At 39.5% G+C, this 21,075-nt stretch overlaps 2 protein-coding genes across 4 annotated transcripts in view; both read left to right on the top strand.

Annotated features, from left to right (window-relative positions):
• Nucleotides 1–5,193, top strand: part of TMED10 (transmembrane p24 trafficking protein 10) — a 40,271-nt gene extending 35,078 nt beyond the window's left edge. The window contains exons 4-5 of the mRNA XM_004739235.3: nt 1,574–1,700; nt 2,118–5,193. Of these exons, the coding sequence (XP_004739292.1) occupies nt 1,574–1,700; nt 2,118–2,239 (249 nt within the window). The 3' untranslated portion in view covers nt 2,240–5,193. The remainder of the gene's footprint in view (nt 1–1,573; nt 1,701–2,117) is intronic.
• A 4,634-nt stretch (nt 5,194–9,827) lies between these two features.
• NEK9 (NIMA related kinase 9) overlaps nt 9,828–21,075 on the top strand; it is a 37,012-nt gene continuing 25,764 nt past the window's right edge. For 2 of the 3 annotated variants that reach the window (XM_004739236.3, XM_004739237.3), the window contains exons 1-8: nt 9,828–10,206; nt 12,469–12,646; nt 14,374–14,429; nt 14,974–15,044; nt 16,411–16,516; nt 17,694–17,825; nt 19,424–19,534; nt 20,585–20,649. In XM_004739236.3, the coding sequence (XP_004739293.1) occupies nt 9,988–10,206; nt 12,469–12,646; nt 14,374–14,429; nt 14,974–15,044; nt 16,411–16,516; nt 17,694–17,825; nt 19,424–19,534; nt 20,585–20,649 (938 nt within the window). In that variant the 5' untranslated portion in view covers nt 9,828–9,987. Of the gene's footprint in view, nt 10,207–10,247; nt 12,222–12,468; nt 12,647–14,373; nt 14,430–14,973; nt 15,045–16,410; nt 16,517–17,693; nt 17,826–19,423; nt 19,535–20,584; nt 20,650–21,075 lie in introns of those variants that run through there. The other variant, XM_045072200.1, reaches the window with a different exon arrangement.

Raw genomic sequence — 21,075 nt, forward strand, 5'->3', positions numbered from 1 at the left:
ATCATCTGAGCCACCCAGGTTTCCCCAAATAACTTTAATTTTTCAGTAACTTCACATGTTCAGTGCAGAATGTAGATGCGCAAAGAGAGCATAAGAACACCCTTAAACTCTTCTATTCATCCCATGTTAACTGCTGTTAACATTAACTGTAAAAGAACAAAGAAGGTGAATTGGACAAAAGAGAAGAAAAGGTAGGGAGTTCTATAGAGAGCATAAAATAAATAAAGAGTAAAGCAGATACAGAAAAAAATTTTTAAAGATTTTATTTATTTATTTGAGAGAGAGTGAGAGAGAGCATGAGCAGGGGAGCAGAGGGAAAGGGAGAAGCAGACTCCCCACTGAGCAGAGAGCACGACGAGGGGCTCGATCCTAGGACCTCGGGATCATGAGCTGAGTTGAAGGCAGACGCTTAACTGAGCCATCAGGCACCCACAGAAAAAGAATTTTTGATGAATTCTCTATGTAGAAAAGATCTAAGAGCAACTGGTATATGAGTTAAGATCTAGAAAACTCTGGTGGCATATCCTCATTTTTAAAAGTAAATCAGAGTCTTAGATTGATAGGAAAAAAACCAAAAATTGAATAATGAAATCTTTGCTTTTGTCATATCTGCCTTTAGTTACTAGGTACTCTTGGAGGTTTCACCGTGGTCAGGGCTGAGAAAGGAAAACAGTTCATTCCTTTCTCACATCCTTCCTTCTTTAGCATACAGGGAAGTCCTCAGAGATTTCTTTTGATAACTGGCTATGTAATTCTTTTAAAAAAATTGTAGTGTTCTTTGTTTTTGCCTTTTTTGTTTTTTGGTTTTTTAGCAAAGCTAGTATTCATTTGGGCTCTGGAGCTCCAATATAAACCCTAAAGCTATTGTGGGATTTAAAGGAGCAAACCAGAATTCTCTAATTTTATAGTTTGAGTTGTTATCGTTTGAGTTGTTATCTTGATGTTATAGTTAGATATACTCTCATTCCTGTGCATTGTGTATTGGGAATTTGGAGGGTTTCTTTTAAAATCACGTCTGACTAATAATGACTCCAACTGCTGATAAATGTTGTTTCTTTCTTGGACATGAGTAGAAGGTCCGTGTAAAACCTGCTTCTCCTCTCCCCCTCCCCAGCTTGTGTTCCCTCTCTTGCTGTGTCTCTCTTAAATAAATAATAAAATCTTTTAAACAATAAAATAAGAAATCTTGGGAAAATATTTCTCTTTATAACCTACCATACTATAGTACTTCCAAGGAGGTTTTAATCAAAGTTAAAGTATCAAAAAAGTCTGAGATGGAAACATAGGAACAGTCTGTGCAGAAAGAAGCCCCGATTTTAAAATATGTTAGAGTGGTAACAAAAAAGATTTTAAGTTTGGTAAAACTTTTTTTTAAGATTTTATTTTTAAGTAACCTCTACATCTAACGTGGGGCCCAAACCCACAACCCTGAGATAAAGTCACATGCTCTACCAACCGAGCCAGCCAAGTGCCCCGGGTTTGGTGAAACTTTTCAAAGACTCATCTGTCGCCTTGTGTTCTAGACTAAAGCAGTTTTGTCAAGGAGTGGGTTCATAATTCCTTTCTTTTCCAGATTGCCAAGGTTGAGAAGCTCAAGCCTTTAGAGGTGGAGCTCCGACGCTTAGAAGACCTTTCAGAATCCATCGTTAACGATTTTGCCTACATGAAGAAGCGAGAGGAGGAGATGCGAGATACCAATGGTGAGGGGAGAGCAGCTCTGGTTTCTTCATAAAGGGGACCGAGCTCTTTTCTCAGTTTTGCCAGATAGGGATGGGGGAATGGGATGATCCCTTACTTCAGTGTTGCTGCTTGTCCAGGTACATGAGCTTTGTTAGATTTTCAAGGGAATAGAAATTTCTGTGGTATGCAGTTGACCATATTCTCAGCCTATTGAGTATCAAACTGACAGTAGTAATCTTTGTAATTTCTAACATTTATATGTAGAACAGTGAATTTTTTTTTTTCTTCTAGAACAGTGAACTTTTTTAAGAAAAAACAATCCAAAATCTACTGTCAGGTCTAGGGACTGAGTGAAGTTAATTATTTACTTTCCCCCCTCGCGCTGTGTAGCCTGCTGAGCCTCACTTCATTGCCTTATAACACTTTTGTTTTTTTAGAGTCAACAAACACTCGGGTCCTGTACTTCAGCATCTTTTCAATGTTCTGCCTCATTGGACTAGCCACCTGGCAGGTCTTCTACCTGCGTCGCTTCTTCAAGGCCAAGAAGTTGATTGAGTAATAAGGCCCAGTCTCCTCCCACCGTGTATCTCGGCTGGCTGAACATCACTGGGACATGCCTGACCTAGGGCATCCTACTAACAGCACTGTCAAGGCACATTGGAGCTTTCTTGCCAGAACTGATCTCTTTTGGTGTGGGAGGACAGGGGTTACTGCCTACACCCAACAAGTCAGTGAGAGACTTCTTTTTAACTTGGTAGCATTGGGACTAGTTTTGCAACGATAGGACTATTATTAGAGTCCTCTATAACAAAAAATAGGGGTTACCTAGGTAATGCCAAAGTCAGCATTTGTACTGGGTTTCCTCCTGTGATCTGTTTGAACCATGTTTTCTTTCCTTTTCCTACTTGCTCACCAGCTTGGGCTTCCACTTTAGTTCTTTACGAAGGTTTGTATGACCATGTTGAACTTGTTTCATTCTGATTGTCCTCTTTGGATTTCTTTGTGAAAACACACTTCGCTTTCTCTTGACCCTTAGCTGAAATGTTTAGGTAGCTTCTGGTGATTTCCTTTCATAAATTCATGTCTCTTGAAAGGGTGACAGATGGACACCTCATAGAAATGAGCTTTGTACTGTACATAACTCTTAAAGAGGACTTCATTTTAGAGAATTAAAATATTTGTGCTCAACTGCTCGAACCTCTTTTGTGTATTTATGTGTGTTTAGCTCTGTGCAGTTTTATCAGGTGTGGATTTGTGTGATCACCACTGCAAGATAGAGAACAGTCCCAACTCTCGTATCCCTGTACTACTACTTTTATAACCATAGCCAGCTCCCTTCTTTCCCCCAAAGCCCCAACTTCTGGCAACCACTAATCTGTTCTCCATCTCTAATTTTGTCATTTCAAGAATGTTTTATAAATGGAATCATACAGTATGTAACCTTTTGAGATTGGCTTTTAAAACTCAGCATAATTCCCTTGAAATCCATCCACATTGCTGCATGTTATCAATGACTTGCTTCTTTTTATTGCTAAGGACTGTTTCATGGTACGCAGGTACCACAGTTTGTTTAACCATTCCCCCATTGAAGGACATTGGGTCATTGTCAGTTTTTGGCCATTTCTACTAAAGCTGCTGTGAACATTCATGTACAGGTTTTCATGTGAACATAAATTCTCATTTCTCTGGGATAAATAAATGCCCAAGAGGGCAGTTGCTGGGTTGTATGATAAGCACGTGTTTATTTTTGTAAGAAACCATCCTACTCTCTTCTTGGAGTGACTGCCATTTTGCCTTCCCACCAGCAACATGTGACCAGTCCAGTTTCTCCAAATCCTCTCCAGTACTTGCTATTGTTATTTTTTATTGTAGTCATTCTCATAGGTGTGTCTAGTAACGCCTCATTATGGTTTTAATTTGCATTTTCCTAATGGCAGATGATGTTGAGCATCTTTTCATGTGCTTATTTATTGTCCATATATCTTCCTCAATGAAAGATCCTTTCCTATCCTTTTTACGCACTTTCTAATTAGCTTGTTTTTTCTACTAAGTTACAGAGTTCCTTATATATCCTGGATACAAGTTCTTTGTCAGATATGTGGTTGCTTGAATTTTTAACATAATTTCTAGCAAGGAAAATACAAGTAAAATTTACCAACTACTCTTATGTGGCCGGTCACCCACTTAATTCCTGTCCTTATGTGTTCCATCTAGCAAATTAAGACATTTGCGGTCTAAGAAAAAACACATCTAGGAGGATTATGAATAGAACAAATACTTGAAACTGAATGTTGCAAACACAAAGCCAAGAATTACTATGGGAATGTAAGGCACCTCAAGGCCATTAAGTAAGCAAAGGTATGGTTACAAATGAGCATGTTTGTGGACAGTTAAGAAAAATAATGTCACTTGAAAATTCTCCATTTCACCCAGGAAAATGGATTAGGAGACTGTCCTTTCTGTACTCCCTTAACCCCTGCTGGCTGTTACAGGGCTTTGTCTAACTGCAGAGGCAAGAATTACAGGACTTAGGGCATATAGCTTGCGGTTAAGCAGTGCATTAGAATTTACAACACTGTTGTGATGACCAGGGTAAAATACAAAAGTAAAAGAGGGAGTGAGTTATGTTGTTAAAATCTCAGGCTGTTAATGTTCCAGCTACTGTGAACCCGAAAGCCCTTTATCCCCCACTCTTGACTTCTGTGAATGCCTTTGGTGTGGCATTAACTTGTACAACATTGCCATCTGCTGGTGGGAATTGGGTATGGCTCCTGAGAACCTGGAGGCCAAATCCTGAACATAAGGACAATGGATGTTGAGAAAGTCCATCTGTGGTATTACATACACTAGATGACAGAGGATACATTCAAGTAGGGAAGAGAATAACCATATTTGTGGGTCAGATCCATTCTTAGAGGTCTAAAGGTTAAATTTTGTTCAGTACCTTTAGCCTAATAAGAAACTCTCATATTTCTGAATGGTGCCTTTCCCCTTTTTCAGAAGCAATGAAAGTTTTTCTGTTTTGACAAAATGGCAAAGCAAAAGGTAGGAGAGGAGAATATTTTATTTCAATGATGTTTCTGTTTCTGAGTGTGACTTTGTGAAACAGATTTTTTTTTCCATTCTTTCCTTTTTACTCACATGTCAAAAATACCAGCTCAGACACTTGTGCTTTCAGTTTAAAGTTCATTGATAATTACACCTTCATTTTATCAGAAAAGTAAAAATTATTTGCCTTTGATAGAAGTCTAGTGCAAGAGTAAATCAGCTTTAAAAATGAAGAGTTTTTCTGCTTTCCGCCATTTCGAGCCTTTTCAACACAGTCTGTATAATACAGATAGGGGAATGATACAGTTTAAGCGCTGTTAATACCTTTATCATAAATTCCTGTCATTAGCCATTTGTCTGTTTGCTTAATGGAAAGAGGCATGTGGGATTTCTACAGATTCACTTGTAAATGTTGGATTGGAGATTTTTGTGTAAATTTTCTCAAATAAATGCTAGCAGAAACCATTTTAGGTGTATTGCGTATCTTTGTCTGAATTGGCAATAATTCTTCCATTTTCTTCAGTTTTAAAGTATGGCAAGTTACCCGTGATAAATTAGAGAAAAGGTTCTGTGTGATTTACTGCAGATCAATAAAGTTTATTTGAGCTAAGAAAATTTTATTATCTCCTATATAAATATGTAAGCTATATATAATGTGTATATAAACTTAATAATTAACATCTTCAGAAAGGCTAAAGTAGGGTTCTGTAAGCCAAGCATTTTCTGTAGCTTCTCTTTGGGAAACTGCTATTGGAATTATTTCCCGAGTGTCCTCTCCCTTACATTCATTCTTAAAATTCCCCTCCCAGTTTAGAACCTCTCAGGACTTGCTTTTTTGCCCATTACATATATATAAAACCCAGTCCAGTGGGTTTTCTCCTTCCTTTTACTTACAGTTGAACATTTTTCATAAAGCTCCTTTCCAAGAGTCAACCTGAAGGCTGGCATCTTATTTACCCTCAATCTCCAGTCCTCCAAAAAACAGATAATTTGTCAGTGAATCTATGGTCTATAAAGTAGGGATTCCCAAATTTGAATATAATTTTTAATATTAAAAATGTCTTATTTCTCACTGATGATTTACTTTCACAGAACATAAATGGTGAACGAATTCAGCCAAACTTTTAAATGAACTTAATCATCTCAGCAGTATCATATGCTTGTTAAATGGTAGTATGTGTTTGGCATATTAATTATTCAGTCTGCTGTAGTGGTATCCCACATAACATACACCCCATGTATAGTTTTAAATTTTCTAGTATCACAGTAAAGTGAAAAGAAACAGGCAAAATTAGCTTTAATAATACAGTCTCACATATCCAAAAGAGCATTTCAACATGCAGTCAATATAAGAATGATTAATGAATATTTTACTTTTTTTTTTTTTAAGATTTTATTTATTTGACATAGAGCCCAAGCAGCGGGAACGGCAGAGGGAGAGGGAGAAGCAAACTCCCCACTGAGCAGAGAGCCCAATATGGGGCTGGATCTCAGGACTCTAAGACCACAACCCAAGCTGAAGTAAGGCACCCAACCGACTGAGCCACCCAGACACCCCACGAGTATTTTTCTTTCTTTCTCTCATATAAAGTCTTTGAAGTCCATTGTGCATTTTACAGCTACAGCACATCTCCATTCAGACTAGCCGCGATTCAGATGTTTAATAGCTGCATGTAGCTAGAGGCTAATATTGGAAAGTGAAGGTACAGACTTTGCTTGGTACTTTGGTAGATTTTTTAATCTTTACAGTGACTCTGTGGCCCCAGGGATCTGCCATTCACAACTGGGAACTTCTGCTATATAGCATCCTGTTTACTTGTTAAAATACAACATATATCCATTTTTGACCAAAGGCAGTCTGAAATCAGTTATACCTTCAGAATGTTCAGTACTTCTGGATTTATGAATATTCAAAGGCCAGATGTTTAGTTTCATCTGTATCCAGTATAATGAAGAACTGAGCACGAGTGTTTCTGTTCCATACTCTGTAAGAGAACAGGACATTTGTCTCTTAAGTTTGTATCTATGCATTATAACTAAAACAATTTGTAATACCAGGCTAACCAAGCTACAGAAAATTATCATTCCTCATGGCAAAGATGCCAGAATAAAATGAGAAAGCTGTGGCTGAAACCTCTTTACTCTCGATTTTAAGTAATTACCTTTTCCATTCTTTTAACTGAAAGAAAAAAATCATTTATTGAACATATATTCTGTTTAATGTGCTGAGTTAAACTCTGGAGAAGACTCAGATAATTAAGAAGCAATACCTATCCTCAAAGTGCCTTGTAATGAATAGGAGGAGGTAGCTGAAATGGCCTCTATCCAGAATGATCTCCCTACTTTGTTTAGCCATCACTGACTTAACATTTTGCATATTTCTCCAGAAAACCTTCATCAACCCAGCAAGTTTGGCTTGGAAAGATGCCCCTCCTAAATTCCTTTCTAGGAGCTTGTACTTAACTATAGCACTGAAAAGTTGTAATTGCCTAGTTATTTGTTATATGGACTATAAGCTCCATGAGAGTAGGAACCACGTTATTTTTTTTTTCTGTTGTAACTCAGCACCTGGCACAAGTTGGTATTCAGTGTTTGTAGAATGAATTGATTGAGAAATTTAAAAATAACTATAATCCGGCATACTGGAATGAAACCAACATAATGAAATATGACAGGGATTATCAGTTGGGCTTGCATTTAGGTTTAAAAAATGTTCTACACATAGGTGATAATGACCCAATATTTATCCATCAAATAATTTTTTTTTTTAGATTTTATTTATTTATTTATTTGACAGAGATTGCAAGTAGGCAGAGAGGCAGGCAGAGAGAGAGGAGGAAGCAGGCTGCCCACCAAGCAGAGAGCCTGATGTAGGGCTCAATCCCAAGACCCTGAGATCATGACCTGAGCCGAAGGCAGAGGCTTAACCCACTGAGCCACCCAGGTGCCCCCTCATCAAATAATTTTTAAGCTTTTAATAGCAAGCACTTTTCTAGGCACTGATACATAGTTGTAAATGAGTACAAAATCCAGGCTCTTGTGAAGTTTACATTCTAATGAATGGAGATAGTCAACAAAGAACATAACAAGACATCAGTATTTTCAAGCTTTGCAGATAAGGATGTAATCTAGTGGAAGAGCTGTGTTACCTTGGATTGCTTTGGATGTGGAAAAGCAGCTTTGTGAAGTACAAGTACGGTATAAGCAGACTATTGTTACAAAGGCTAGTATACTAATAGAAATATTCCACCCAGATCAAGGGAGACAGAAGTCCCTTGTGCTCTCCTATTCAGAGCTAGTGTGGAATGTTTATGCAGAGTGTAGGGTATCATACCTTAGAAGGGTCACTGATGAGCTGTAGAGAGGTCATAGGTAGGAGTGTGAACTCATCCTTCACAACTCCCCTATCCCGTTCTACCAGGTATCTTCTTCCTCTGCTTGCTATCACTGTCCACCTCATGAAAAATCACAAAGTGAATCTCCTGGACTCACAATTACTTCATCAACCACATCTCAACTGATCACAAAGTTCTAAATGTTCCTCAGATGGGGTGCCTGTGTGGCTCAGTCTGTTAAGTGTCTGCCTTGGGCTCAGGTCATGATCCTGGGGTCCTGGAATCAAGGCCTGCATCAGGCTCCCTGCTTGGTGGGGAGCTAGCTTGTCCCCTTTCCCCTCCCCTACTCATGCTTTCTGTTCCTATCTCTCTCAGGTAAAATAATAAAATGTTTTTAAGAAGTTTTAAAAAAATGTTCTTCAGATGGATTTCTTAAATCTGGACTTCCTTTCTACTCTCACTGATAAATACTTCAGTGCCTCTTCTTTTCTTAGACTATAAATTTCCTCTTAACTGGTCTCCTTGCCTCTAGTCTTTGTCCTCCACATTGTTCTTTGTAAAATATAACTTTGGTCTTATATAAAGTGACTGTATTGTTTATTGTCTGAGCTGGGCACTTGAGCAAAATAAAGCTCTGTTATTCCTGGGGGAAAGGTGTGAACTGGGACTTCCCCAGCAAATTGGGACACACAGTTACTAATCATGTACTCCCCTGCTTAAAAATCTTGAATAATTTTTTATTGCCAGGAAAGCCAAACTCAACAGTTGAGGCCCTGTCTTCTTTTGCTTTTATACCACATATACCCTGGCCTCCAGCCACAGAACTTTCTCTTGGTCCCAAAACATCATGCTCTCTGAATGGTGTGGATCCAGATTACTGGGTTTGACTCCCAGCTCTCCTTACTAGCTGTGTAACATTGAGCAGGTGACTTAACCTGGGTCATCTCCGTTCCTTCTATAGAATGAAAATAATATGAGGATTAAGTGGGATGGCTCCAGGAAAGAAAACCTTTAGCATAGTGTCAGGAACATAACACTTAATAAGTTAGCTGTTACCTCTGTGATGTTAGTCCTGTAACTTCAGCTTTACAGATTTAAAAAAAAAAAAAAAGCTTAGAGGTGTAAAGTTGACCAAGGTCAGTCACTGATGGAACATGTTTTTTCACTGTATTACAATTCTCTCAGTGACTTGCGGGTAAGGAACACCTTCCTGTAGCTTTCCCACCCACAGAAACACTGTCTGACACCTAGTGCTTTAAAGAACGTTGCATGAAATGAGACGGTCAAAGATGTGGAAATACACACGGAAGGAGAATGTTAAATCTGGAAAAAGAGTGTAAGGAGCGTTGACTTGAATTACTTTTGGAGTTGCATAGAAGAGGGACCTAGGGTGGCTCCGGGAGCAATAACTGGGCCCACGGACTGAGATGACAGGAGGCAAGCATTTCTGATTACTGGAGTATCTTCAGTATCTCACTAAACAAAGAGCACTGTTCCACGTGGAATCACTGCCCTTGAGATAGGCCTGGCGCCACAAAGCCACTGGGCGACCTCCGGACCTCGAAGCTGTTTGGAACGTGGCCAGGGATCGGGGGCGGGGTCCACACACCCGAAGGCGACTCCCCTACCGCAGCCTGAGGCCTCCGGTTCCCTGTCACGCACAGCGGCAGGTGGGAGGGAGGGAAGCCGGGACCGCGAGACTAAGCAAGTGGGCGAGCGAAGGCGGTGAGGGCGTTGGGGGCGGGAGGGAGAGCCCGCCGGGCCGGAAGCACCCGGAACTGTTTCCGGGTCAGGGGGAAGGAGCCACCATGGAGCCTCGCGGGTTTGCTGGGCTGACGGAGCCGCGGGCCGGCGTCTGAAGCGAGAGAGGCGTAGTGCGGCCAGCGCCGCTGGGGACACGCAGGCCGGTCCCGCAGCCGCCACCATGTCGGTGCTGGGCGAGTACGAGCGACACTGCGATTCCCTCAACTCGGACTTTGGGAGCGAGTCCGGGGGTGGCGGGGACTCGGGCCCGGGGCCCAGCTCCGGCCCGGGGCCACGAGCCGGCGGCGGCGCGGCGGAGCAGGAGGAGCTGCACTACATCCCCATCCGCATCCTGGGCCGCGGCGCCTTCGGGGAGGCCACGCTGTACCGCCGCACCGAGGTAGCGGCCCCTGGCTCCGGCCGCCCCAGCCCTTCCTTCGCCGCCCCGCTTCCCAGCCCCGACCGGGTCCCGGCTTTGCCTGCGGCTCGCTCCTCGGCCTCACTTAGATTTGCCTGGCCGCAGGGTGTATGTCTCAGGGTCTTTTCCATTCTTCCAGCTCACTTGCACTGGGAATTGTAGGTGACTGGTTTTACTGACTGGTCGTTTCTGTCGAACCCGGGGAACTGAGCAAGACATTCTCTGAGCTTTAGTTTCCCCATCTGTACATTGGGGTTAATGATGACTATCCTAAAAAATAACCTTGATTTTTTAAGTTTAATTTTGAGGATCGAACGAAGGTACTTTGCAAACTGTAAATTAAAGTGGCATACGAATGTGAAGTGTTGTCAAAACTTCCTCTCACGTGTATAGCTCTCCAAGGTCGGGGTGGAGAGGAGGGGCGTATCTTCAAAATTCCCACGTCAGTGGCAACTCCGTGTCTTTGCCGTTATCTTTTAAGTTCAGGTATGAACACTTAATTGGAGATTTTTCTGGAAGATCAGTGGGTTCGTCGTTGCTTTCTTCATCAGTGTTTATGCACGGGAGATACCTTTTCGATACATTCTGAGCCACTGTTTCTTAACTTGGGTTGGCGGGAGGCAAGGACTCCTTTGAAAATCTGATGGAAACATGATCCCACCCTCCCCCCATCCCCTATTGCATATATACAGATCCTTTGGAGAGATTCGTGGATCACTGACCCCCAAGTGTAGAGCATAACACTGACCTGAAATCCTATAGTGGTGACTACTTCCAAAAACTAACCATCATTTATTTGGATGTGATCCCTAAAGTCTTAAACTTGACTTTGGATGATGATGATTCATCCATAAGTGATCCATCTGCAGTTCTGGGGTGTGTTCCAAGCTAGCATACTTTTAAGGCTGAAAGATGGAGGAGAGGGGTGGTTGCAAGAAAAAATCTTCAAGTGTTTTTTATCTTAACGCAACATTAGTGTATGATTTTAGGGTTACCGTTAGTATCTGTTTTTCTTACTTGTACTCATGAAAAAGAGATGAGCATTGCTATTTCTGTTTTATAATTAAAGAAACTAAGACAGTATATTTAAATCACTTGACACTTCAATTAGAAGTAAATCTTGGGCTAGAACAGAGTTTCACATTTCCTCGCCCATGCCTTTCTAGCATGTTGATCTTGATTATTGAGGTTGGTTTTATGTTAAATTTGATTACACTTCCCAAAACTGGCATAGCATTATTTATATCACCAAATGTTTATTAGGTTTGTGAATTTACAAAGGGTTGATTAGAAGCAGCCCTTTCCCTCCAGAAGGTTATATATCAGTGGGAAGACAAGTTAGCCCTGTAAGTAAGAAAAGAGCATTTAAGTTGTATGTGTATATAAATGAGAAATGATGCACAAATATCATATCAGTGTATGAGTTCTGAAAATGAAGGAATGGATTGCACTGGATAAATGCACAGTAGAAGGTTTAATCAGGATATCCCCCTAAAAGGCCTGGCAGAATCATTTTAAAGGAGAGGGAGAGTGATTTAGGTGGGGACGCTCCTGGGCTGGAGAGCATTATCAGTAAAGAATTTGAGTGTTATAAAAGGGAGTGAATATTGGGAGTTGCAGATAAATTGTCATGGATAAAGGAAAATACATGATGTGTAAAAGTTGTAGGAGACACAGTTCCAAAATAGGGCAGGTAAGGGAAGTGAATTCTAAGCCCTCAGGCATGACTTATTCTATCTAGAAAGCATAAATAGAAATCACTCTAGAGAAATCTAAATTTATACAAGTAGAGGTAAGTTTTAATATTTCCATTTTACAAGAAACTATGGTCAACTCTAAGTAACTACTCTCTCCAGTTCTCCATATCTCCAGTATTCTCGCCCTACTACAGTGTTTATCATGACTAGTAGCAGTTTGTCATGATGTCCTTCAACAGAAATCTTTGAGATGTACCCCTCGCTCATATTTTTACCTGGAATTGACATCATGCAAATTAAGTAAGTGTAGCAACAATGTCACAGTATCTTAGTGCTTTACTTTCCCCAGTCCTGTAGTAAATGACAATGCTCAATTGTATTAAGAACCATTAAATTCTGTTCCTGTTTTCTTTAAAGGAAAAAATGAAAGGAGTCAGTCTCTGCCCATCTGGGAAGTTTTTTTTTTTTCTAGGCTTACGTATCAAGGTGTGGATTCATTCTCTGCCAGGCTAGAGGAAAGCACGATACCTCTATTACTGTGTTGTAGGATGACTCATTGGTTGTGTGGAAGGAAGTTGATTTGACCCGACTGTCAGAGAAGGAACGTCGTGATGCCTTGAATGAGATTGTTATTCTGGCGTTGCTGCAGCATGACAATATTATTGCCTACTACAATCACTTCATGGACAATACCACTCTGCTGATTGAGCTGGAATATTGTAATGGTAAGGTAAAATTCAGTGGGACCTCCTCTGGCAGGACATTGTTGTGCTTGTACTTACCTTGAAAGGGAGAAGAAAATAAGAGGCATATACGTTGATTAAAAACTTTAAACAGATTTCTAGTTTAAGAGAAATAGTTCAGATAATTTAAGATAAAAGAGTTTTTGGAGAATTTTTAAGTGATTTACGAAATAAGGGGAGGGATTTTTCCCGGCATACTCAAATTCTCTCTTATGCTTCTAGTTCCATCTTCAAATTATTTGTCGAGTTGAATTTTACATTCACTTTTCAAGGTTTTTTTTCACATGAATTGACTTTAGTTAGGCATTAATGTTAGACATCTAATTAGGCACTAGAGACATAGTGCCTGGCTTGACACTGCTTGATGTAATATTTAATGAAATCTTGTAAGTGATATTTATATCGACTCAGCCAAAGCTGTCCAGTGGAAAAGTGGTTCAAAGATCAAAGCTGAATGAAAATGACACATAGCAATTCATGGCCTTAATTTATTTGGTCTCTGATTTCTTTGGACCATTTTGCTTGTAAGATATCAGTATTAGCTCAGTCGTAGGAATATAGACTCTAAATCCATATCACAGGTTCTACTACTTCTTAACTCTGTAACTTTGCACAAGAAACTTCTCTGTCCCTCAGCTTTCTCATCTTAATATGAGTTTATTAATAACAGTACCTCTTTCCTAGGGTGATTGTATTAAATGAATATGTAAACCCCACAGCTTAGTACTTGGTGTATAGCAAATCTTTAATACACACTGTACTAGCTGTTATCCTTGTTACATAGGAGAACCCTCAAAGCCCTTTCTTAAGCTACATGCTAAGGAATTCCCAGCATATCCTTCACTTAAATCTCTAAGAGAAAGCTCTTAGAGTTCTAACTTTTTGTCTTGTCTCTTGTGTACTATGGTTGTTGCCAGTTCTGATCAACCCTAAATGTGCAAGATTATATTAAAGATTTCTGAAGTAGCAGAAGCCTCAAGCAATTAACTTCCTTTGTGGTTAGGAGGGACTAGAACAAATGGTAGATTTGTTAAAACACTGAGTTACTAAATTGCAGGGGAAATGAAGCTGTGAAACTGAGCCAGGACTAAGGTGTGAGTTACAGTTTTAGGAGGAAGTAAAATGAATGGTGATCATTTGTAGTCTGTTACTTGATTAAGGCAAGGGAGAAGCACATTCAGACTTACTCTGCAGAAAGGAGTAAAGGGAGTAATGAATGGAAACAGTCTAGGGTATCCCCTAAATTATGGGAAACCTTTTCAGTGTGAAGTAGTAAAAAAGGAAGTTGTTGATGAGATGCCCCTGTACATACAAAACATTGCATCACAGGTATAGCCCAAATGTTCTAATAGTCACATCAGAGAGTTATTACAGAAACATTGCAGATTTCTTTAAAAAGAGTTCTAGAGAAGAAAATCTTCTGATTTTGAAGAAATTCAAGGTATTTTGTTACTTGGGATAATAAAAGATTAGCCTTTATTCTTCTCTTTTCTAAAAATGTACTTCCTATTTTTTGCATCAAACCTCATTTGTTAGGGAGGGGAATCTTTGAAGAAGACTTTGGATATAGTCCTTGAAGGATAGGGAGGGTTTTATAAAAAGTCAAGAGAGATTCATTTTTTTGTGTCAGCTGTTAAAATCTAGTAGCTACAGGAGCCAAGCTTTGATCTTTATGAAGCATTTCACACCTTTCTCTTGTTTAATTGTAGGAGGGAACCTGTATGACAAAATCCTTCGTCAAAAGGACAAGTTGTTTGAGGAAGAGGTAATTCATGCTTCTGTGGAAGGAAGCTAGAATTGTATTGTTGTGATTCTTGCATTCTAGGCCTATATTTACTCTTCCAACAATGAAGAGTGTTTTTTTCCTTTTGTTCAGACTCCTTCCAGGCTCTGGTTGCTATTCATGAGAAAGGAAACCTCTAACAAGGAAGCTGTCTATAGCTGCTTCCTAAACGCTTTACCTCCACATCATGATTCTCTATGGGCTTTCTTTCCCGGTTCTATTACTGCAGACTGGTATGCCCAGTTTTCTATACCTTTGCATTCTTCTTGGATTTCTTCCCAGAACTCTGCTTCACCATACTATATTTTATAATGGCATTGGAACTGTTTTATGATGACTTGCTTTTTATTTTTACCCCTTCCACTTTTCTTTGCCTACTCAACCTCCAAGCAAGAGATGTCAGGTCATGTTGAATCATAACCTCTGATTGTAGCTTCCTTTGTTTGTTTTAGTGTGTGTGTCTTTATTTAAGTGGAATTTTTTTGTTTCCCATCCAAATATAATTTATTATTATTTTTTTCTATAGATGGTGGTGTGGTACCTATTTCAGATTGTTTCAGCAGTGAGCTGTATCCATAAAGCTGGAATCCTTCATAGGTAATGAGTGAAAGAATATGGGACGGAGGGGCACCTGGGTGACTCAGTTGGTTAACCGACCAACTCTTGTGTCAGCTCAGGTCTTGATGTCATGGTCATGAGTTCAAGCCCCACATTGGGCTCCATGCTGGGTGTATGTGGGGCCTATGTAAACCAAAAATACAGGATGGATTCCTCCCCACCAATCTAACCCCCACCTTGGGTACCTCCCATCAGCACTATTATATTTTTGGTTAAGCAGGCAAGGCTTTTCCGTTAATATAATTTAGGAAGGAAAGAGTGAGTAATTATGGGTGTTACCTTTACTTCCTGAAGTTAAATTATGTTTGTGATCTAGGAAGACTCTCAGTAGCTAAGTACTGCTCAGTCACTTCTTTAAGAGATGTTTTAGAGTTCAATTCATTAATTCATCAATAAAGTCTAAAAGCCACTAAGGGAAGTGGTATTAGATTGGTTGGAATTCACAGTTAATATTTTCTATGACCAATAATAATTGGCAAGTATTTTTAATTTTATAAATGAGTCTTAATTTAGATAAAAAGCTAGTTTGTACAATTAATTTTACAATTTTACCAGCTCTTTGCAGGGCAGGGGGGGAACCTGCTTTCTATTCATTTCTAGCTATAGGAAAGAACTATTAGAACATTTCCACATTATACCCCTCTTACATGAGTCATTGATTATTGCTAGAGATTAATGTTGATCAGTATTTTTTTGTTGGTGGCTTATTCTTTCAGTTAACATGTGCTTCTCAATGGCTATTGAATGGCTACTAGTTGCATATTATTTTCTTTTCAAAAGTTTCAAAGCGTATTCTGTTTTTTTTCACATCTTAAGGAACCCAGAGTGTAAACCAGGCACAGTTTATTTGTGTTACATATGACCAACTCATCTTTAGAAAAATAACCAGTGATTTTATTTAGGTGAGCTAAACAGCCTAGTCATGTTGCTGCTGGGTTGTGAGCCTCCTCCCTCTTCTTAACAGATTTGAAACTTTAATACCAACCAATTCAAGACATAAATGGTAATTGAGGAAGAAGTGCACCTTATAGGAATTATGGGATTACCTGGTGGCACTGTGTTTTCCATCTGGCCCTCTCAGTTTTTCCCAACATCTTCAATGGTGTGGGAGACATGCTTGTGCTATGAAGCCCTGGAGAACGAAGTTAATTCTCTGACTCCATTCCTCCAAATCCTCTTTTCAATGTTAAAGTACATGGGAAAGTGGTGACCACTGTTTGGGATCCCTTAACAGTGTGAACAGGGTAACCCCTCAGTTTATTCTGTACTAATTCTGGGCGGAGTCGGGGATGAAACAAAATAATTGTCTGTAGGAGTTTAATATACAATATCTTTTTTTTTCCAGAGATATAAAGACATTAAACATTTTTCTGACTAAGGCAAACCTAATAAAACTTGGAGATTATGGCCTAGCCAAGAAACTTAATTCTGAGTATTCCATGGCTGAGACGGTAAGTATGTTGCCCTTGTCTTAATTTTTTTTTCTTTTCCTTTCTAGTACTCTGAGATATAAATAAATGTACACCACTCCAAATCTCACACACTTTTCTCAGTATTCTTGCTTATAAAGCAAGTCTTCGGGAGTCTTTTTTCCTGTGCTTACCAACAGGCATTCGAATGCTCAGGTATTCTTTCAAGAGTCAGGTGCCTGGGTGGCTCAGTTGGTGGAGCGACTGCCTTCAGCTCAGGTCATGATCCCAGAGTCCAAGTCCCACATCAGGCTCCCTGACCATGGGAAGTCTGCTCCCTCTGACCTTCTCCCCTCTCATGCTCTCTCTCAAATAAATAAATAAAATCTTTAAAAAAAAAAAAGTCATTGCCCACATCACAGCTCTGACCTCATAGCCCTTCCATTGCTTTCTAAAAACAGGAAAACGGGGCACCTGGGTGGCTCAGTTGGTCTGGTGTCTGCCTTTGGATCGGGTCCTGGTCTGGGATCGAGTCCCCCACTGGGCTCCCCGCTTGGTGGGGAGTCTGCTTCCCCCTCTCCCTCTGCCCCTCCTCCCTGCTCGTTCTCTCTCTCTCTCTCTCTCTCTCACCCTTGGTCTCTCTCAAAAAAATAAAAATCTTTAATTAGAAAAAAATAAAAACAGGGAAATGCTCTACCATTTTTTTGTGGTTTAGGATCTTTCATAGATTTCAGTTTAGCTCTTATTTAGCATTTATTTGAGCTTATGATGTTGGACATATCTTTTTGTGTTTCCTCTGAATTTTTCTGGTTCAGGAGCCCCGTGTTACAAATAAAGGCTGATGCGCAGAGAACAATCTGATGTTAATACCATACACCATCTTAACTGCAGAGCTCCCTTCTCACTTGATCCTAAGAAAGACCATTGGTAAAGAGTAGACATAAGTTCCTCTTTAAGGACAGTGATTTCATCCTTCTAGGAATTATAAAACCCAATTATTACTCTTCTGGTTTCATAGTACTCTGTCCTTGAAAGAATTTGATAAGAAAAAGATTTCTCCCATAGTGGCATCATCTCATAAAAAACTTTTTTAGAATATGCTGATGAATATTTTATAGTTGTTACCACTATTTGTGGGAAATTTACTTTAGTTGTTAAAATATTAATAGAGTTACCTCAGAAATGAAGTTATTCTTTGATTGTTTTCTTTGTCGTTCAGCTTGTGGGAACTCCGTATTACATGTCTCCAGAGCTCTGCCAAGGAGTAAAATACAATTTCAAGTCTGATATCTGGGCAGTAGGCTGTGTCATTTTTGAACTGCTTACATTAAAGAGAACATTTGATGCTACAGTAAGTTGTATTATCCCCATCTGGTCCTTGCAAATGGTATAACTTGGTTGAGAAAATCAAATTCCTTTATCCCTGAGTTTCTGATTTCTTCATCAGAAATCATCTATAGGTAAACAAACAGACAAAAGTATTCAGGCACTGGCTTGATGTAGTGTGTTATTAAAATGCTGTATACCAGATTTATCTTTAACTTCAGTTCCCCACTGAAATAATGTTACTCAGGTGCTGTGAGCATTGTACTTGAATTTGTTGGCTATAATTTTGGGAAATTGCCTCTAGGATCCACTGCGTGATGCTATAGTTTGGATAAGCCATTTCATTTCTTATGCTTCAGCTACATCATTTTTTTTTTTAAGCTAAAGCAAATTATGTAATGTTCATTAAGTGTTTTGACCTTTTTTCTAAAAAAATTACACACACTGACTCTTACATTAGAGGTTGTTACTGTTCAATGAACAACAAATTCCTTTTAGTCTTTTTTCTCTTCTTTCTAAGTAAAGCCCAGTGTAAAGCAGTGCTTCTCCAACTTTCATACACATAGGAAATCACCTGGGCACCTTGTTAAAATGCAGACTCTTTTTTTCAGTAGGTCTGGAGAGCCTCCCAATATTCTGCATTTCTAACAGGCTCCCACATGATACTGATGCTGCTAGTCCATGGACCAATTTGAGTAGCAAAAATGGATTCACATCTAATGTTCTCTACAATCCATGTGTGAGAACTTTAGAATAGTTTTCAGAATTTCTTTGATCCTCTATTTCATTATCTGTAACAAGGAAAAAATATGCATCTTTCTCAGAGAGATGCTGTGATAATGTATATGAAAAATGTGAATGTAAGAGAATGCAAATTCATTGGCCTTTCATGAGATTTGTTTATTTTCCTAAATCCTTAAGTTTATTCTGGAGGATCATCTGATTCTTCTAAATACTTTAGTGGAAGGAAAATGAGTTTTAGAGTCAACACAGACCTTGGGTGGAGTTATGACTCCCATTTTTTACTGTCTGCTTAGTCTTGGGCAAGTTACTTTTTACATCTCTGAATTGGTAATCATAATAACCTCCTTACAGGGGGTTTGTAAGAGTGCCTACCTAGCACACTATGGTCTCTCAATAAAGTTGTTAATGGTGTTATTATTATAATATTATTATCATTGTCACCTTATTATTCACTGCCTTATCTGTTGCAGCAGAGTATCCCCTGCATAACCATTATGAGAATATATAAATTAGGAGGCAGATTACTTGGCAAAGAATGTACTTAAAGCCAGGAAGCATAGCTAATCTTGTTTTCCTTTTTCTTGGGATTCATTTGAAGGGTTGGATTCTAATATACTCCAGGTATTATACTGTTGGCCACATAATCATATTTCTATGTTGGCCATTTGGCTTTATTCCTTCTGATTGCAACAGTGTATCCCTAGCCATTTCTTGGTGATGCATAATAATAGTTATGAAAGAAATCAAACCCAATGCAGAACCATTGCCATTTCTTTAAAAAAAAATTAAAAAAGGAAAAAGAAAAAGTCACAGACATTTCCGAGGCCCTACTAGTAGATTATAATCTTTATATAACCAAGAAGAATCATTTTGTCATAGAATCCACTCAACTTGTGTGTGAAGATTGTACAAGGAATCCGGGCCATGGAAGTTGATTCTAGCCAGTACTCTTTGGAACTGATTCAGATGGTGCATGCGTGCCTTGACCAGGTAAGTGTTACTTACATGTTGATTTCTTTTCTTTTTTTTTTTTTAAGATTTTATTTATTTATTTGACAGAGAGCGAGATCACAAGTAGCCAGAGAGGCAGGCAGAGAGTGAGAGAGGAGGAAGCAGGCTCCCTGCCGAGCAGAGAGCCCGATGTGGGGCTCGATCCCAGAACCCTGGGATCATGACCTGAGCCGAAGGCAGAGGCCTTAACCCACTGAGCCACCCAGGCGCCCCTTACATGTTGATTTCTGTTTAGGGTTTTCCCTTCACACCATAGTGTTTGGAGTATGATATGCATAGGTGAACCGGCACAAAGACACATTCACTTCTCCAGGGTAAGATATATATGTGGCTATACCCAGAGAAATAGGCATTGGTAATTCATGATAGTTATTTGTTTCAGGCAACAAATCCTGAAGCTTTATTCTGCTTTATTCTTACCTTATTGATTTGTGAGATGATTTTGCCATCTAAGTAGTGCTCTGTTTTTTTAATGATCAGGATTAACTTTCATAGATTAATTTTACAAAATTGTAGTCAGAGATAATTTAGAGTTCCTACGGTGCAGAATATGTGTAGTTGTATAGATAGTAGTGTAGCTCCAGGTTGGCATTATTCAAAATATGGTTCATGAACATAGAGTGTTATAACTGCTAGGGAATGGAGGAGTTTCACAAATAAAAAATGAAGATTTCGGAGTCCCACCCCAGACCAACTGGACCAGAATTTCTGTTAGTAAAGCCCAGAAATCTTTATAACAAGCACTCTGGGAGATTCTTATATGCTATATATATTGCAGTTTGAGAGGCAGTGCCGTAACTGAACAAGTAAGGAAGGTGCATTCTCATTCATGTGCAGGTGTTGATGATAATAAGATGATCTGCATAAAACATGGAATGTGACATGAGAAATTGTTTTTGAAACGAGGATAATATACAGTGATCTTTGAGTAATTAGCATGCAGCCTTCTAAGAGGAAGTAAAATGCCTCTTTCAACCCCATTTTGCCGTTTTCCTTTAAATTAAAACTGACCCAGTTTGTACTTTTTAGGATCCTGAGCAGAGACCCACAGCAGATGAACTTCTGGATCGCCCTCTTCTCAGGAAACGCAGGAGGTAAAGTACAGAGACGTCCACTCTGTTGTCTTTCTGTGGATGGTTGACTGTTAAAGGCCTGATCAGAGGACCACAAGAGAGGGCAGCATTTCCTGACTTGGCCTCTCTGGTGCCTTTTTCTACCAACATCTTTGCTTTTGCTGCTTGAGAGGAGCTCCTGACTTTCACCTCCTTAGCCTGTGCTGTTTTGTTCTGAATTTACACTGATGAGACCCTAGCGCCCTGTGCTGTCCTCATCTGTGAGTTTTAATCTAGAGAGAGTTAGGGCATTGGAGTATAGTACTTAAGGGGGGAGGGCTCCGCACTCCAACATCGTTAGGTTTGTATGAGTTGTGTTATTTTCTTTGACAACTTATTTAACATCTTTGTTCTTTAGTTTTCTCCTCTATAAAGTCAGATAGGGTAAGGATTAAAGGAGAGAATGCA

The sequence above is a fragment of the Mustela putorius genome, unplaced genomic scaffold (assembly GCF_011764305.1).
Source record: "Mustela putorius furo isolate JIRA1106 unplaced genomic scaffold, ASM1176430v1.1 tig00000129_pilon_pilon_pilon, whole genome shotgun sequence".
Classification (NCBI taxonomy): Eukaryota; Metazoa; Chordata; class Mammalia; order Carnivora; family Mustelidae; genus Mustela; species Mustela putorius.